At 45.4% G+C, this 15,603-nt stretch overlaps 1 protein-coding gene and 1 non-coding gene across 2 annotated transcripts; one reads left to right on the top strand and one right to left on the bottom strand.

Annotated features, from left to right (window-relative positions):
- The first annotated feature begins 6,705 nt into the window (after positions 1-6,705).
- Positions 6,706-6,778, top strand: TRNAC-ACA (transfer RNA cysteine (anticodon ACA)). The gene has a single exon. It is a non-coding gene; the product is annotated as a tRNA-Cys (tRNA).
- A 3,767-nt stretch (positions 6,779-10,545) lies between these two features.
- LOC147340584 (heterogeneous nuclear ribonucleoprotein F-like) lies at positions 10,546-13,083 on the bottom strand. Its single transcript, XM_086389978.1, has one exon. It carries the CDS (start codon positions 11,556-11,558, stop codon positions 10,614-10,616), a length of 945 nt encoding a protein of 314 aa, XP_086246104.1. The 5' UTR covers positions 11,559-13,083; the 3' UTR covers positions 10,546-10,613.
- Between the last annotated feature and the right edge of the window lie 2,520 nt (positions 13,084-15,603).

Here is a 15,603-nt window from a genome sequence, read left to right as displayed (position 1 = left end):
ATAATCTAAATAAAACATGTAAATCAGACCCTAAATAGAAGCCCTGAGGCTCATCCTTTCTGTCTAATCTTTGGACTCCTCTGCCCTTCCCACTGTCAACCAAGTTTACCAACCATAACACCACAAATGCCTTATTGAGAATCCCCTTGTCTCAGCAATCAGCCACTCTGCCCCTGTTATTTCTTTGAACCACTCAGCACTGCTAGGTCAATACCTAGGGGAGTGTCAGGCTGTTGATGACATCCTGAAAGCAAAGGCTTCTGCTAACAAGTATTGTTCATAGGAGGGATGAAAGGCTATCTAGGTAGGAAACCCAGACATTTTTCTCCCTATTTTACCTGCCCCAACTGACTCTGTTGACAGTTAAAGGGCTGATTCCTAGGCCCATTCAGATCCCTGAAATCATGAATTTTGACTGCTTTTTTATTCCATTTTGGTTCATTTGGTTGCTTTTTCCTCCTATAAAACACAAGGATGATTGAGCTACTTCACTGTTTCCTAGGAAATGGGTGTTCAGTGGCATTGGATTTGCCAGCATGAGGGCACTTTTCAGAGTGTCAAGCAGTTATTGATTGCTGAATCTGTGTTAGTGCTTTAATAAACATAAACTGCTCTTTCTCACTGTTGACATTTCACCTCACAGTGTTGGGGATGGGTTGAGCCGTAGCATGCACTGAGGTTTGGCATTATTCCTAGCGAACAACATCGTCTATGAAACTGAGCTCCACACCTTGATAAAGAAGCCCTGACTGTTATCACATGAGTCACTAGAACTTCCACAATGATTTCATACTTATCACAGGCTTTTGGGAAGGGCTCTTTCCCAAGTATTAACCCACACTCTAAATTGTGTAGCCACATATGTAACACTGGAGTGTTTCACTCAGTTCCAATGATGCTAAGTTTGTCTCTGAGCCCAGAAGAGCAATTTCTGATGCTGATTTCCTGATGGCTCCTGCTTCCAATTCCATACTATGCTGTACCCCTTATACTGAAAATCTGAGTATCAGAAAACCATCATAACTTACCTCTCTTCAGGATGCTCAAAGCCACCACACATAGTGTAAGAATCTTAAACTGAATGGTATCTGAGACTGGGCTTCTACCCTATCTGTTTTCCTTCTTAACCACATTTTTTGATATGTCTATACTTGCCATCTATACTTCTTTATCTGGTATTCACTTTTCAGTTTCACTCCAATCCAGCTTCTGCACCTGCTCCCTACTCCATTGAAATAGTTTTCACCAAGGTCACTTTGTTACTAAATCCATTGGACATTCCTCAGAACTAGTCTTACTGACTCTGAGATGTTGGATTCACTTGACCACTCCCACCTTCTCTAAACTTTCTTCTTTGATTTTTCCATATATAAATATATAGCCTCATCCTGTGGCATGTGGGGTCTTAGTTCCCCAACCAGGGATTAAACCCGTGCTTCCTGTATTGGGAGTGCAGAGTTTAAACCACTGGACTTCCAGGGATGTCCTTCCCTTTTATATTAATCTTTATGTTTGCTGTTACACAAGCAATGTATGTTCCTTATGGAAAACTGGAAAATACCAAAACAATTCATAGGATAATAATAAAAATAATCTGTAGCATCACCATCCAGAGATAAGCATTACTACAAGGTGTGAAACCTTACAGTCATTTTTCAATGAAAATATATACTTATACTTTTATAAAATTGTCATCATATACTACATATTATTTTTATTGAGATATAACATTTTATTAACTCTAGGTGTACAGCATAATGATTCAATATGTGTATACATTGTGGAACGATCACTACAGTCACTCTAGTTAACATCCATCACCACAGAATTTTTTTCTTGTGATGAGAATTTTTAAGATCTACTCTTAACAACTTTCAAATATACAATACAGTATTATTTCTACATTTACCATGCTGCTCATTACATCCCCATGACTTATTCATTTTGTAACTGCAAATGCATACCCTTTGATTCCCTTCACACTTTTGCCCACCTTCCACCCCCCACCTCTGGCAATCATCAATCTGTTCTCAGCAATGCATACTGTTCTATATCCTCTTTCACTTGCTATTATATCATGTTTAAAGATATCGCTTGCCTTTTGGAAATGAAGTTATGATAAACCTAAACAGCTTATTAAAAAGCAGAGACATTACTTTGCCAACAAAGGTCCATCTAGTCAAAGCTGTGGTTTTTCCAGTAGTCATGTATGGATGTGAGATTTGGGCCATAAAGGCGGCTGGGTGCTGAAGAACTGATGCTTTTGAATTGTGGTGTTGGAGAAGACTCTTGAGAGTCCCTTGGACTGTAGGGAGATCAAACGAGTCAATCCTAAATCAATCCTGAATATTCATTGGAAGGACTGATGTTGAAGCTGAAGCTCCAAAACTTTGGCCACCTGATGAGAAGAGCCAACTCATTGGAAAAGACCCTGATGCTGGGAAAGATTGAAGGCAAAAGGAGAAAGGGACGACAGAGGATGAGATGGTTGGGTGGCATCACTGACTCAATGGACATGAATTTGAGCAAGCTCTGGGAGATGGTGAAGGACAAGGGAGCCTGGTGTGTTGTAGCCCATGGGGTCACAAAGAGTTGAACACGACTTAACTACTGAACAACAACAAAGATGTCTCTAAATATTTTTCTAAAGTGTATTTTTTAATGGCTACAGAATCTTTTTTGAATTTTCTTACACTTTTCTCTTCAGGTCTCTCTCTTGTCTAACTGATTGCTCCATGCTTTTCTTTTACTCTGTCCCTTAAATGTTGATGTTCCTCAGAGTTCTAGTCCCTCTGTTCCTGTCACTTTTCAGGCTCTCCCTGAGTAGGCTCATCTAACCCATGGCTTCAACTACAGATAGATTCAAATCTGTATTTTCAGGCCAGACCTCACTCCTGGTCTCCAAATATGTATATGATGTTCATCTCATCTCTTCTGCCCCCAAATCTGCTGCCCCTCCAGTGTTCCCTCATCCCATTGAATGGTCTCATATCCACCCAATAGCTCAAGCCAGGAATCTACGGACTCAGCACTAGCTTCCTCCCCTTGCTTAGCCTCCTTTAACTCTGTATTTGATAAATAACTGAACCCTGTAGGTTTTGCTTCCTCATATCTTTCAGGTCCTTTTCTTTCTTTCTATTCCACTTCCACTGCCCTGGTATAGACTACAATAATTTTACAATTGGGTTAGTAAAACAGTTTCCTGTCTCCCTTCCTCCATTCCTGGCCTCTTCCAATCCATTCTCCAAATTTTCCTTAGAGTGGCCTTTCTAAAATATATATCTGATCATACCCCTCCCCTGCTTCAAATTCTCCATTGGTTCCTCATTGCTTTTAGGATAAAATCTGCCTATAATACCTCTTCCTCATTTCTTTGCCAACTCTCCATTCCTTGAAACTCAGCTCACATAGTCTGCTCTTCACATACAAAGGCTGAGGAGTGGAGAGAGGTAGCCAGTGGCCTTTTATGCTAAATTCAGGAGTTAAGGTTTTGTTCCATCCACTTTCTCTCTCCCTTAGTTTCTCCTCTGTACTGTATATCTCTGCGATAGCACTTATCGGAGTCCACCATATTGTCTGGTTAGTTATGTGTCTTCTCTATTAGGATAACACTTTAAAAAAGTATTTGACTGTACTGGGTCTTAGTTGTGGGATATAGTTGCGGGATATAGACATGTGGGATATAGTTCCTAACCAGGCATCCAGTCCATGCCCCCTGTACTGGGAGTGTGGAGTTTTAACCACTGGTCCACCAGGGAATTTCTTAGAATAACAATTTTTTTAAGGGCACATTCCATTCAAATCTGCATCAGTACCCATGTACCTTACATGTAGTAGGTGTTTAGAAAAATTTTGATGAATGATAATTGATAACGATGGAGGTGGCCAACAAAGAAATGAACTTGAGGTTTTCAACCTGTCCTTAAACTGTCAACATGAGAATGCAGGAAATTCCCGAGATTCAGTGGTTAGGACTCTGTATTCTCACTGCTGAGGGCCTGAGTTCAATCTCTGGTCTGGGAACTAAGATCCCACAAGCCACAAGGTCTGGCCAAAATGAGAATGCAAGTCATCTTTTATCTTGCCATTACTCTAGAAATAGGATGATCTGCACAGAGGCCTTAGCTGAAAGCTGTGTCCAATGCTACTGAGAGACCATTAAGAACCTACTTGGCCTGCCTTACCCCTCACAATTACCCACTCTTCCAAGGGAAGTGATCCAGGGAGCTTGATCAAGAATCCTTTTCCATACTACACAGCCATAAAAAAGAATGAAATAATGCCATTTTCAACAACATGGCTGCAACTAGAGATTATCATACTAAGTGTGGAAAATTCTTCAAGAAATGGGAATACCAGGCCACCTGACCTACCTCCTGAGAAATCTGTCTGCAGGTCAGGAAGCAACAGTTAGAAATGGACATGGAACAACAGACTGGTTTCAAATCGGGAAAGGAGTATGTCAAGGCTGTATATTGTCACCCTGCTTATTTAACTTATATGCAGAGTACATCATGAGAAACGCTGGGCTGGAAGAAGCACAAGCTGGAGTCAAGATTGCCAGGAGAAATACCAATAACCTCACATATGCAGATGACACCACCCTTATGGCAGAAAGCGAAGAAGAACTAAAGAGCCTCTTGATGAAAGTGAAAGAGGAGAATGAAAAAGTTGGCTTAAAACTCAACATTCAGAAAACTAAGATCATGGCATCTGGTCCCATCACTTCATGACAAATAGATGGGGAAACAGTGGAAACAGTGACAGACTTTATTTTGGGGGGTTCCAAAATCACTGCAGATGGTGATTGCAGCCATGAAATTAAAAGACCCTTGCTCCTTGGAAGTAAAACTATGACCAACCTAGACAGTGTATTAAAAAGCAGAGACATTACTTTGCCAACAAAGGTCCATCTAGTCAAAGCTATGGTTTTTCCAGTAGTCATGTATGGATGTGAGAGCTGGACTATAAAGCAAGCTGAGCACTGAAGAAAGGATGCTTTTGAACTGTGGTGTTGGAGAAGACTCTTCAGAGTCCCTTGGACTGCAAGGAGATCCAATCAGTCCATCCTAAAGGAAATCAGTCCTGAATATTCATTGGAAGACTGATATTGAAGCTGAAACTCCAATATTTTGGCCACCTGATGCGAAGAACTGACTCATTTGAAAAGACCCTGATGGTGGGAAAGATTGAAGGCAGGAGGAGAAGGGGATGACAGAGGATGAGATGGTTGGATGGCATCATGGACTCAATGGACATGAGTTTGGATGAACTCCGGGAGTTGGTGGTGGACAGGGAGGCCTGGTGTGCTGCGGTTCATGGAGTCACAAAGAGTCGGACACGACTGAGAGACTGAACTGAACTGAAATCAAAAAGAGAAAGATAAATACCATATGATATTACATATGTGTGGGATCTGAAATATGACACAAACAATCATATGTATGAGACAGAAACAGAATCACGGATGTAGAGAACAGACTGGTGGTTGCCAAGGCAGAGGGGACTGGGGGAGGGATGGAGTGAGAGACTGGGGTTAGCAGATGTAGTTTTTATATACAGAATGGATAAACAACAAGGTCCTACTCTACAGCACAGAGAACTATATTCAATATCCTATGATAAACCTTAATGGAAAATAATATAAAAAGAATATATATATATCTGAATCACTTTGCTGTACAATAGTAATTAGCACAACATTATACATCAACTATACTTCAATTGACAGAAAGAATCCTTTTCCAGGGAAAGATTAACTCATGGATCATGGGAACCTCCCTATGCAAATGGCTCCAAAGACATTCTACTTCTACCTTCTCCCCTCTTTAGCACCAGTCACTGCTCTCTCTAGCTATTTGTAAACCAGCTGGCAAGGAACAATGGACCTGCATTGATCTCAGCTTATTTTAAAGAATGTGTGGTTAAGAATTTTATCTGAGTTGTCTCACCTCTCCTACCTTATCACACTCAAGCAAACTGTCAGGTTGAACCAAGGCTTCCTGAAGCACTTTGTTGAAGATCGGCCAGTAGGGTTTCCCAGATTTTTCTTCTCTCAACATGTCACTCCATGTTCAGCAACAGGAGTTGGTCTTGCTGAATTACTAATGAGGGGATGTCTCAAGACTTGGCTCCACAGTTTTCCTCTCCTTTCCTTTCCTTTCAATAAATATCTGTTAAGTACCTATTGTGTGCCAAGAACTCTCTTGGGTCCATGGAGGATGCAAAGATGAATGAGACAAGTCTCATTAGTAGGTTAAATAATCAGCTTGAATATAAGGTAAGTGAAATAAGTGTTAAACCGAAGTATAAGCAATATGTTGTGGGAACACAGGTGAAAAAAAGGGAGACAGGAACTCACTAAACACTCAGCTATGTTGTCAATTCCTGTAACATACGTTATCATAAAGATTAATTCTGACTGGGAGAATCTGAAAAGTATTCATGCACTAGGACATTTAATTGGGCCCTGAAAAATGAATAAGAATTTGACAGGAAGAAAATCAAAGACATTCAAAGTTGAGAGAACACTATGTAAAAAGGCAGCAGGGCATGAAAGTGCATGAGTTGTTCAAAGAACACAGAGTTTTGGGCACGGCTGGGTCATGAAGTATAATAAGGGTAGTATGGGTAATGAAGCATGGAAAGGTGGGCTGGCAGCACATTTTGGAGGAGTTTTGATACCTAGCTTGGACATCTGAGACTTCCCTGGTGGCTCAGATGGTAAAAGCGTCTGCCTACAATGCAGGAGACCCAGGTTCGATCCCTGGGTTGGGAAGATCCCCTAGAGAAGGAAATGGCAACCCACTCCAGTACTATTGCCTGGAAAATCCCATGGACAGAGGAGCCTGGTAGGCTATAGTCCATGGGATCACAAAGAGTCGGACACGACTGAGCGACTTCACTTTCGGACATTTGAATTTTATATAGTAGGCGAGGAGGAACCACCAAAAACTTTCCAATGAGGGGAATGACAAGATGGAAATGAAGCTTTAGGGAGATTAACTTGGCAGGATGAACTGGGGATGGGGTAAAGGAAAGGTTGCAAGAGTAGGTAGAAGGCTGTGTCAATAATCCAGGCACAAAGTTATAAATATTCAGTCTTGGGAAGTGGCAGTGGTGACAGGTCCAATACGACAGCAAGAGGCAACATGGTGCAGGACAAAGCACATTGACTTGGAGCTCCAGTAGTCCTGGGTTCCAGTCCTGACTCATATTTACAGGCTGTGGGGATTTACCTTTCAGGGATTCAGATTTCTTTTCTGAAAAAGGTGAAGCTTTGGGAAATAATTATCTTTAAGTTCTCTTCTAGCTCTAATGGCCTCTGGTTCAAAATAAGTCACTTGTCCAATATCACAGAACCATTATTTGGTCCCAGGCAGTCTTGTCCCTACAGGCAGTGTGCTTAACTCCTGCACTACATGGACATTTATATAGGACCAATTGACCAGATTTGATAAGGAATTAGCTGACTAGGAGAATGAAGGCAGCATTGATATGGTAATGGAGTCAGAGGGAAGCTAGCATTGTAGGGAAAGATGATATTTCAGACATGCTAAGTATGAGGTATTGGTGGAACATCTGACTAACTATTGAAAGGGTGGGATAGCAGCTCTGGAGAGAGGCAAGGATGGGAGATTTCAAGCTGGCAATCAAAAAACCTAAAAGCAATCCTAGAAACTGTGCAAAAAGATGAGTTTTTAGAAAGAGAAAGTGAGTATAGGAGGGCAAAGAGCAAAGAACTGTGGGAAGTGAGAAAAGGGTGGAAATAAAGACAAGGAAGGAACAATTGACTGTGAACCTTGAACAAGCTACTTCCATTTCCTAGCTCTTTTGTCTCCTCATTTGTAAAATGAAGGAGTTGGCACAAGTAAGCGATAAGGCTGAGACGTTCTATGCATAATCAGAGAAGACAGAAGAGAACAGAATGCCATGGAAACTGAAGAAGAGAGTTTCTAAAAGAAGGTTTGAAGAGGTCACTTGCATCTAATGGTGCAGAGGTGTCAGGAATTAAGGATTTAGATGAAGCCACTGCATTTAGCAGTTTAAAACGATCCTCTCAAAGGTAAGACTTCTCTCTCTCACACACACCACTACTTTTCTGTACACTTTCTCCTACCACTTCTAAGCGCAAATATTCTGCAAAGTTCCGTTCTCTGCCCTTCACAGCAGTGCAACCACTCTCCAAAGTAATAAGGTATATCAAAAATCTCTGGTCCATATTTTCTTTTTGCACTTCAGTTCACATTTCTAATTGCCTATTGGGCACTTCCATCAGTGACTGCAATTTAGCTGGCAGTAAAAATAATAGTATTAAACATAATCACTAACATTTATTGAGTACTTAATCTTGTTTTGTCCTATACAGTAGGCATTATCCCTATTATGCAGATGAGGAAACTGAGGTTCAGAAATATTAAATAATGTGTCTGTGCTTGCTCAGTCATGTATGATTCTTTGCGACCCTATGGACTGTAGCCCATGAGGCTCCTCTGTCCATGGGATTCTCCAGGCAAGAATACTGGAGTGGGTTGCCATGCCCTTCTCCAGGGGCTCTTCCTGACTCAGGGATCAAACCCGCGTCTCTTGAACCTCCCGCATGGGCAGGAGGATTCTTTACCACTAGCGCCACCTGGGAAGCCCAATGTTTCTAAGAGCACGCAAATGGAATGTTGCAGAACCAGAATTCTTCCTGATTCCAGAACTCAAGAGATTAATAATTTCACTATGATCAATCACCAAGTCATCATCTTTATTTCCTAAATTAGCTCAAATGCCTTGCTTTGCTGTTTGTTTCATTCTCCTCCAACATTTTGCCACCCTCTTAGAATAGGCGCTCATCCTCGTTTACTCAGAAAGTTATGGAAGTCTCTCAGTGTCTCTTCCCACTTGCAGTTGGACTCTTTCAATTCTGGACATGTGACTGATCTAGTTTAAAATAACTCTGGAAGCTTCCCATTATCTCTGTTAAAGTCCAAACTCACTAACATGCCCTTTATCTGCACTGAGCCACAAGTCATCCCCAAACATGGCAGAGACATTTCTGTCTACAAGCTCTTGCCTTTGTATCCCTCTACTTAGAACGCCCTCTCCACCCTCCACCAGGAGAATTTTCACTCATCTTTCAAATCCCAGCTCTAAAGTCATTTCCTCTGTCAGGATTTCTTAGATTCCCAACCCCTTCCGATAGAAATTATTCTTCCCTCATCTAAGCCCCTAGACCTCTTTGTCTGTCTCCTATTGTGTTATCGGCACCTTGGGGACAGTGACCTCACCTTGATCTTCTTCATATCCCCAAGAGCCAAGGCACCCCATAATATGTTCTCCGGAGTTGGAAGAAATTGTAATACTCACCTTCTGTATATTTGTTATTTAACACATGGTAACTGGTATTGTGGGCTTCCTTGGTGGCTCAGCGGTAAATAATGTGCCTGCAATGCAGGAGACCTGCGTTTGATCCTTGGGTCAGGAAGATCCCTTGGAGGAGGGCATGGCAGCCCACTCTAGTATTCTTGCCTGGAGAATCCCATGGATAGAGGAGCCTGGTGGGCCACAGTCCATAGGGTCACAAAGAGTCAGACATGACTGAAACAACTAAGCACAGACACGACTGAAGCGAGACTGAAGTGACTTAGCACACACACAACTAGTGTTGCTATTGTGAAAAGAACTACCCAGATTCCGATTTTCAGAAAAAATAGTTAACAATGACATCTTCACATCATAGTTCAGTCTCTGCATTCTGGTCTCTGCCCCAACCATCAGCTTTCATTATGCTGATAAGTGGTTTCCATATTAGAAAAGCTGCAGACATACTTCAGAGGGAACTTGTCAGTAGTGTGTGATGCTAAGAACAAATCTCATTTCTAGAAAATTATTCTTTCTTTGGTTTCCATTATATCATGCTCATGATTTTTGTCTGCACTGTCCTCCTTGGGCTCCTCTGTAGATGTTCCCCAGAGGTCTAGCCTCGGTGTCTTCTTTTGTGTGTCTGTGTGTGTGTGAAAAAGTCTCTTTAAGAAAAAAGTTCAGTTAACAAAAAAATTTAACAAGTTTCACTTAGCAAAATACACCTGAAAGGAAATCACAGTACAAAGAAAGTTGTTAGTCAAGGCCTCACCAATTCCTACAGTATTAGTGATGTGTCTCAATTTTCAAAACAAATTTTTAAAAAGCTTAAACTTAACCTAAGAAATTTTAAATGAAAGTAAACTAGAATGAACAAACATGAGAAATGTCCTCTTTGAATTAAGGACCTAGCACCTTGAGTTTTCCAAAAAAGCACGCCTCCCCAATGTGTACACGATGATGCGGTGTAAAAGATCCACATTTAACGTACTTAAAACTACTTTAACTCAGATAACATCACTCCAGAAGTACACTACCAAAATGTTAATCAAGAAAAGCTGAAAATGGTTTTAGTTTATTCAATATCTCATGCTAGAAGAAAGTTTGCATGAAAAAACACTTAAGAGGTAATTTTTTAATCCAGATTTCACAAACTCATGGTGCAAAATGGGTCCCCTAGCTTGCTCTAGAGTAGTAACTGTTTTTCACTGCTTGTTGGCTGCCTGTGAAAACTTGACTGAAATAACTCAAAAGCTACTACAAAACTAGTCATATCTACCCATGCTGTTCTGAGCACCATAGCCAGCCCCATAACGGCCACTTACAGACTGGCTCTCAAGACCACTGTAAGTGGACTGGGTTGACACTCCCATGTCTTGCATCATCTGGCTGCTATATGACCCGTTGCTGGCCCCTGTTGTGGAATTCAAGAAAAGTTCTATGTATCTATGTTGCATGTTTGCCCTGTTTTTGGACATGGCCACCATGGCTTCTTCATGAGTGGCAAACTCAACATCAGCTTCACTGGTCACTCTTCCATCAGGGCCAATCTCAATGTGGACTCTCACAGGGTTGAGCAGGGAGAAGTTGTAAATGTCATTCTTTGTGGCTTTGTAAGGCAGCCCTCTCATATGGACGCAGTGTCCAGTGGTGCTCTGGACAGTGAACTCACCATCTCTATACCTGTGGTCGTATATCTCAAACAGACAGTAACTGAGGTCTCTCCCAAACAGGTCGGTGGTGAAGCCATAGCCATCACCGAGGCTGCTGTACTCCTCATGACCCCCATAGCCTGCACTGTAGGCACCAGACCTCATCCTCTCCAGGCCTGCCTGCTTGATGATGCCAGTATACCTCCTGGCTGTGCCAGGGCGGTCATAGGGCCCTGGCAGCTGCACTGACATGAACTTCAGTGGGGGATCCAAGTATGACCTAACTCCCTCCTGACTGCTGTTGAACACCTCAATATACCTGTGCCCTATTCTCTTCTTGAAGAGATCTCTAGTCTTTCCCATTCTGTTGTTTTCCTCTGTTTCTTTGCATTGATCGCTGAGGAAGGCTTTCTTATCTCTCTTTGCTATTCTTTGGAACTCTGCATTCAGACGCTTATATCTTTCCTTTTCTCCTTTGCTTTTGGCTTCTCTTCTTTTCACAGGTATTTGTAAGGCCTCCCCAGACAGCCATTTTGCTTTTTTGCATTTCTTTTCCATGGGGATGGTCTTGATCCCTGTCTCCTGTACAATGTCACGAACTTCCGTCCATAGTTCATTGGGCACTCTATCTATCTATCAGGTCTAGTCCCTTAAATCTATTTCTCACTGCCACTGTATAATCATAAGGGATTTGATTTAGGTCATACCTGAATGGTCTAGTGGTTTTCCCTACTTTCTTCAATTAAGTCTGAATTTGGCAATCAGGAGTTCACGATCTGAGCCACAGTCAGCTCCCAGTCTTGTTTTTGCTGACTGTATAGAGCTTCTCCATTTTTGGCTGCAAAGAATATAATCAATCTGATTTTGGTGTTGACCATCTGGTGATGTCCATGTGTAGAGTCTTATCTTGTGTTGTTCGAAGAGAGTGTTTGCTATGACCAGTGCGTTCTCTTGGCAAAACTCTATTAGCCTTTGCCCTGCCTCAGTCTTTACTCCAAGGCCAAATTTGCCTGTTACTCCAGGTGTTTCCTGACTTCCTACTTTTGCATTCCAGTCCCCTATACTGAAAAGGACATCTCTTGGGGTGTTAATTCTAAAAGGTCTTGTAGGTCTTCATAGAACTGTTCAACTTCAGCTTCTTCAGCGTTCCTGGCTGGGGCATAGACTTGGATTACTGTGCTACTGAATGGTTTGCCTTGGAAACGAACAGAGATCATTCTGTCGTTTTTGAGATTGCATCCAAGTACTGCATTTCAGACTCTTTTGTTGACCATGATGGCTACTCCATTTCTTCTAAGGGATTCCTGCCCACAGTAGTAGATATAATGGTCATCTGAGTTAAATTCACCCATTCCAGTTCATTTTAGTTTGCTGATTGATGTTCACTCTTGCCATCTCCTGTTTGACCACTTCCAATTTGCCTTGATTCATGGACCTAACATTCCAGGTTCCTCTGCAATATTGCTCTTTACAGCAATGGACCTTGCTTCTATCACCAGTCACATCCACAACTGGGTATTGTTTTTGCTTTGGCTCCAATCCTTCATTCTTTCTGGAGTTATTTCTCCACTGATCTCCAGTAGCATATTGGGCACCTACTGACCTGGGGAGTTCCTCTTTCAGTATCCTATCATTTTGCCTTTTCATACTGTTCATGGGGTTCTCAAGGCAAGAATACTGAAGTGGTTTGCCATTCCCTTCTCCAGTGGACAACATTCTGTCAGACTTCTCCACCATGACCCGCCTGTCTTGGGTGGTCCCACACAGCATGGCTTAGTTTCTTTGAGTTAGACAAGGCTGTGGTCTGTGTGATAAGCTTGACTAGTTTTCTGTGATTATGGTTTCAGTGTGTCTGCCCTCAGATGCCCTCTCGCAACACCTACGGTCTTACTTGTGTTTCCTTACTTTGGACATGGGGTATCTCTTCACGGCTGCTCCAGCAAAGTGCAGCTGCTGCTCCTTACCTTGCAAGAGGTGTATCTCTTCACCACCACCCCTCCTGACCTTGAACGTGGAGTAGCTCCTCTCGGGCCTCCTGCACCTGCCCAGCCACCGCTCCTTGGACGTGGAGTTGCTCCTCTCCGTCGCCGCCCGTGGCCTCCGGCGGTGGGTAGCTCCTCTTGGCTGCCGCCTTTGGCCTCGGGCGGGGAGTAGCTCCTTGCGGACACTGCCCCTGACCTCGACGTGGGCTAGCTCTTCTCGGCTGCAACTGCGCCGTCGCAGACTGGCACTTGGCCGCCGCCCCTGACCTCAGATGTGAGGTAGCTCCTCCTGGACGCCGCCCCTGACCTCGGATGTGGGGTAGCTCTTCCTGGATGCCGCCCCTGACCTCCACGTGGGCTAGCTCCTCCCAGACGCCCCCCCTGACCTCCACGTGGGCTAGCTCCTCTTGGCCGTTCCTGCACCATTGCAATCTGGCACTTTCGGCCACTGCCCCTGACCTCGGTCATGGGGTAGCTCCTCTCAGCTGCTCCTGCCTATGGCCGACTGGCACTCTCGGCTGTCGCCCCTGACCTCGCGCATGGGGTAACTCCTTGCGGCCACCGCCCCGACCTCGGACATTAGGTAGCCCCTCCCGGCCGCGACCTCAGGCGTGGGTAGCTTCTCCCGGCCACCACCCTTGACCACGAACGTGGGGTAGCTCCTCACGGCCACTCCTACACCGCTGAAACCTGGCACTCTCGGCCGCTGCCCCTGAACTCAGGCGTGGGGTAACTCCTCCAAGATGCCGCCCCTGGCCTTGGGCGGGGGGTAGCTCCTCCCGGCCGCCGCCCCCAACCTCGGGCGTGGGGTAATTCCTCGCAGCCGCTGCCCCTGACCTCCACATGGGCTAGCTCCTCCCAGACACCGCCCCTGACCTCGACGTGGACTAGCTCCTCCCAGACGCCGCCCCTGACCTTCACGTGGGCTAGCTCCTCTCTGCTGCCGCCCCTGGCCTTGGGCAGGGGGTAGCTCCTCCCGGACGCCGCCCCTGACCTCCAAGTGGGCTAGCTCCGCCTGGACGCTGCCCATGACCTTCACGTGGGCTAGCTCCTCTTGGCTTCTCCTGCACCGTCGCAACCTGGCACTCTCGGCCACTGCCCCTGACCTCGGACGTGGGGTAGCTCCTTTCGGCTGCTCCTGCCTGTCACAGACTGGCACTCTCGGCCGTCACCCTTGACCTCGGGCATGGGGTAACTCCTTGCGGCCACCGCTCCTGACCTCGGACGTTGGGTAGCTCCTCCCGGCCACCACCGCTGACCTCGACATGGGGTAGCTCCTCCCGGACGCCGCCCCTGACCACGGACGTGGAGTAGCTCCTCCTGGCCACTCCTATGCCGTCGAAACCTGGCACTCTGGGCCGCTGCCCCTGACCTCAGGTGTGCGGTAACCCCTCCCAGACGCCGCCCCTGGCCTTGGGCGGCGGGTAGCTCCTCCCGGCCACCGCCCCCAGTCTCGGGGCGGTGGGGTAGCTCCTCTCGGCTGCTGCCCCTGGCCTGGGACATGGGGTAGCTCCTCTTGGCCGCTCCTGCGACATCACAGCCTGGTGCTCTTGGCCCCCGCCCTGGACCTCCGACGTGGGGTAGCTCCTCCCGGCCACTGCCCCTGGCCTCGGACGTGGGGTAGCTCCTCTCAGCCACTCCTGCGATGTCGCAGCCTGGCGCTCTCAGCTGCCGCCCTGGACCTCCAATGTGGGGTAGCTCCTCTCGGCTGCCGCCCCTGGCCTCGGACGTTGGGTAGTCATCCCGGCCGCCATCCCTGGCCTCGGATGTGGGGTAGCTCCTCCCAGCTGCCGCCCTTGGCCTCGGGTGGGGGGTAGCTCCTCTCGGCCACCGCCCCTGACCTTGGGTGTGGAGTAACTCCTCGCGGCTGCCACCCCTGGCCTAGGGCAGAGGGTCGCTCCTCCTGGCTGCTGCCCTGACCTCAGGCATGGGGTAGCTCCTCCCAGCCACAGCCGCTGACCTAGGGCATGGGGTTAGCTCCTCTTGGCTGCTGCCCCTGACCTCGGACGTGGGAACATTTCATGCAAAGATGGGCTCGATAAAGGACAGAAATGGTACAGACCAAAGAGAAGCAGAAGATATTAAGAAGAGGTGACAAGAATACACAGAAGAACTGTACAAAAAAGATCCTCACGACCAAGATAATCACGATGGTTTGATCACTCACCTAGAGCCAGACATCCTGGAATGTGAAGTCAGGTGGGCCTTAGAAAACATCACTACGAACAAAGCTAGTAGAGGTGATGAAATTCGAGTTGAGCTAGTTCAAATCCTGAAAGATGATGCTGTGAAAGTGCTGCACTCAATATGCCAGCAAATTTGGAAAACTCAGCAGTGGCCACAGGACTGGAAAAGGTCAATTTCATTCCAATCCCAAAGAAAGGCAATGCCAAAGAATGCTCAAACTACCGCACAATTGCACTCATCTCACACGCTAGTAAAGTAATGCTCAAAATTCTCCAAGCCAGGCTTTAGCAGTACGTGAACCATGAACTTCCAGATGTTCAAGCTGGTTTTAGAAAAGGCAGAGGAACCAGAGATCAAATTGCCAACATCTGTTGGGTCATCGAAAAAGCAAGAGAGTTCCAGAAAAACATCTGTTTCTGCTTTATTGACTATGC

Source organism: Bos grunniens, chromosome X, assembly GCF_055505025.1.
Source record: "Bos grunniens cultivar Pamir isolate PY7600 chromosome X, Bosgru_T2T1.0, whole genome shotgun sequence".
Taxonomy (NCBI): Eukaryota; Metazoa; Chordata; class Mammalia; order Artiodactyla; family Bovidae; genus Bos; species Bos grunniens.
This window is presented reverse-complemented; position numbering and strand designations above follow the sequence as displayed.

What these genes read in the sequence shown, in the direction of transcription:
- LOC147340584 (XM_086389978.1), bottom strand. Translation starts at nt 11,558, where the DNA reads ATGGAAAAGAAATGCAAAAAAGCAAAATGGCTGTCTGGGGAGGCCTTA.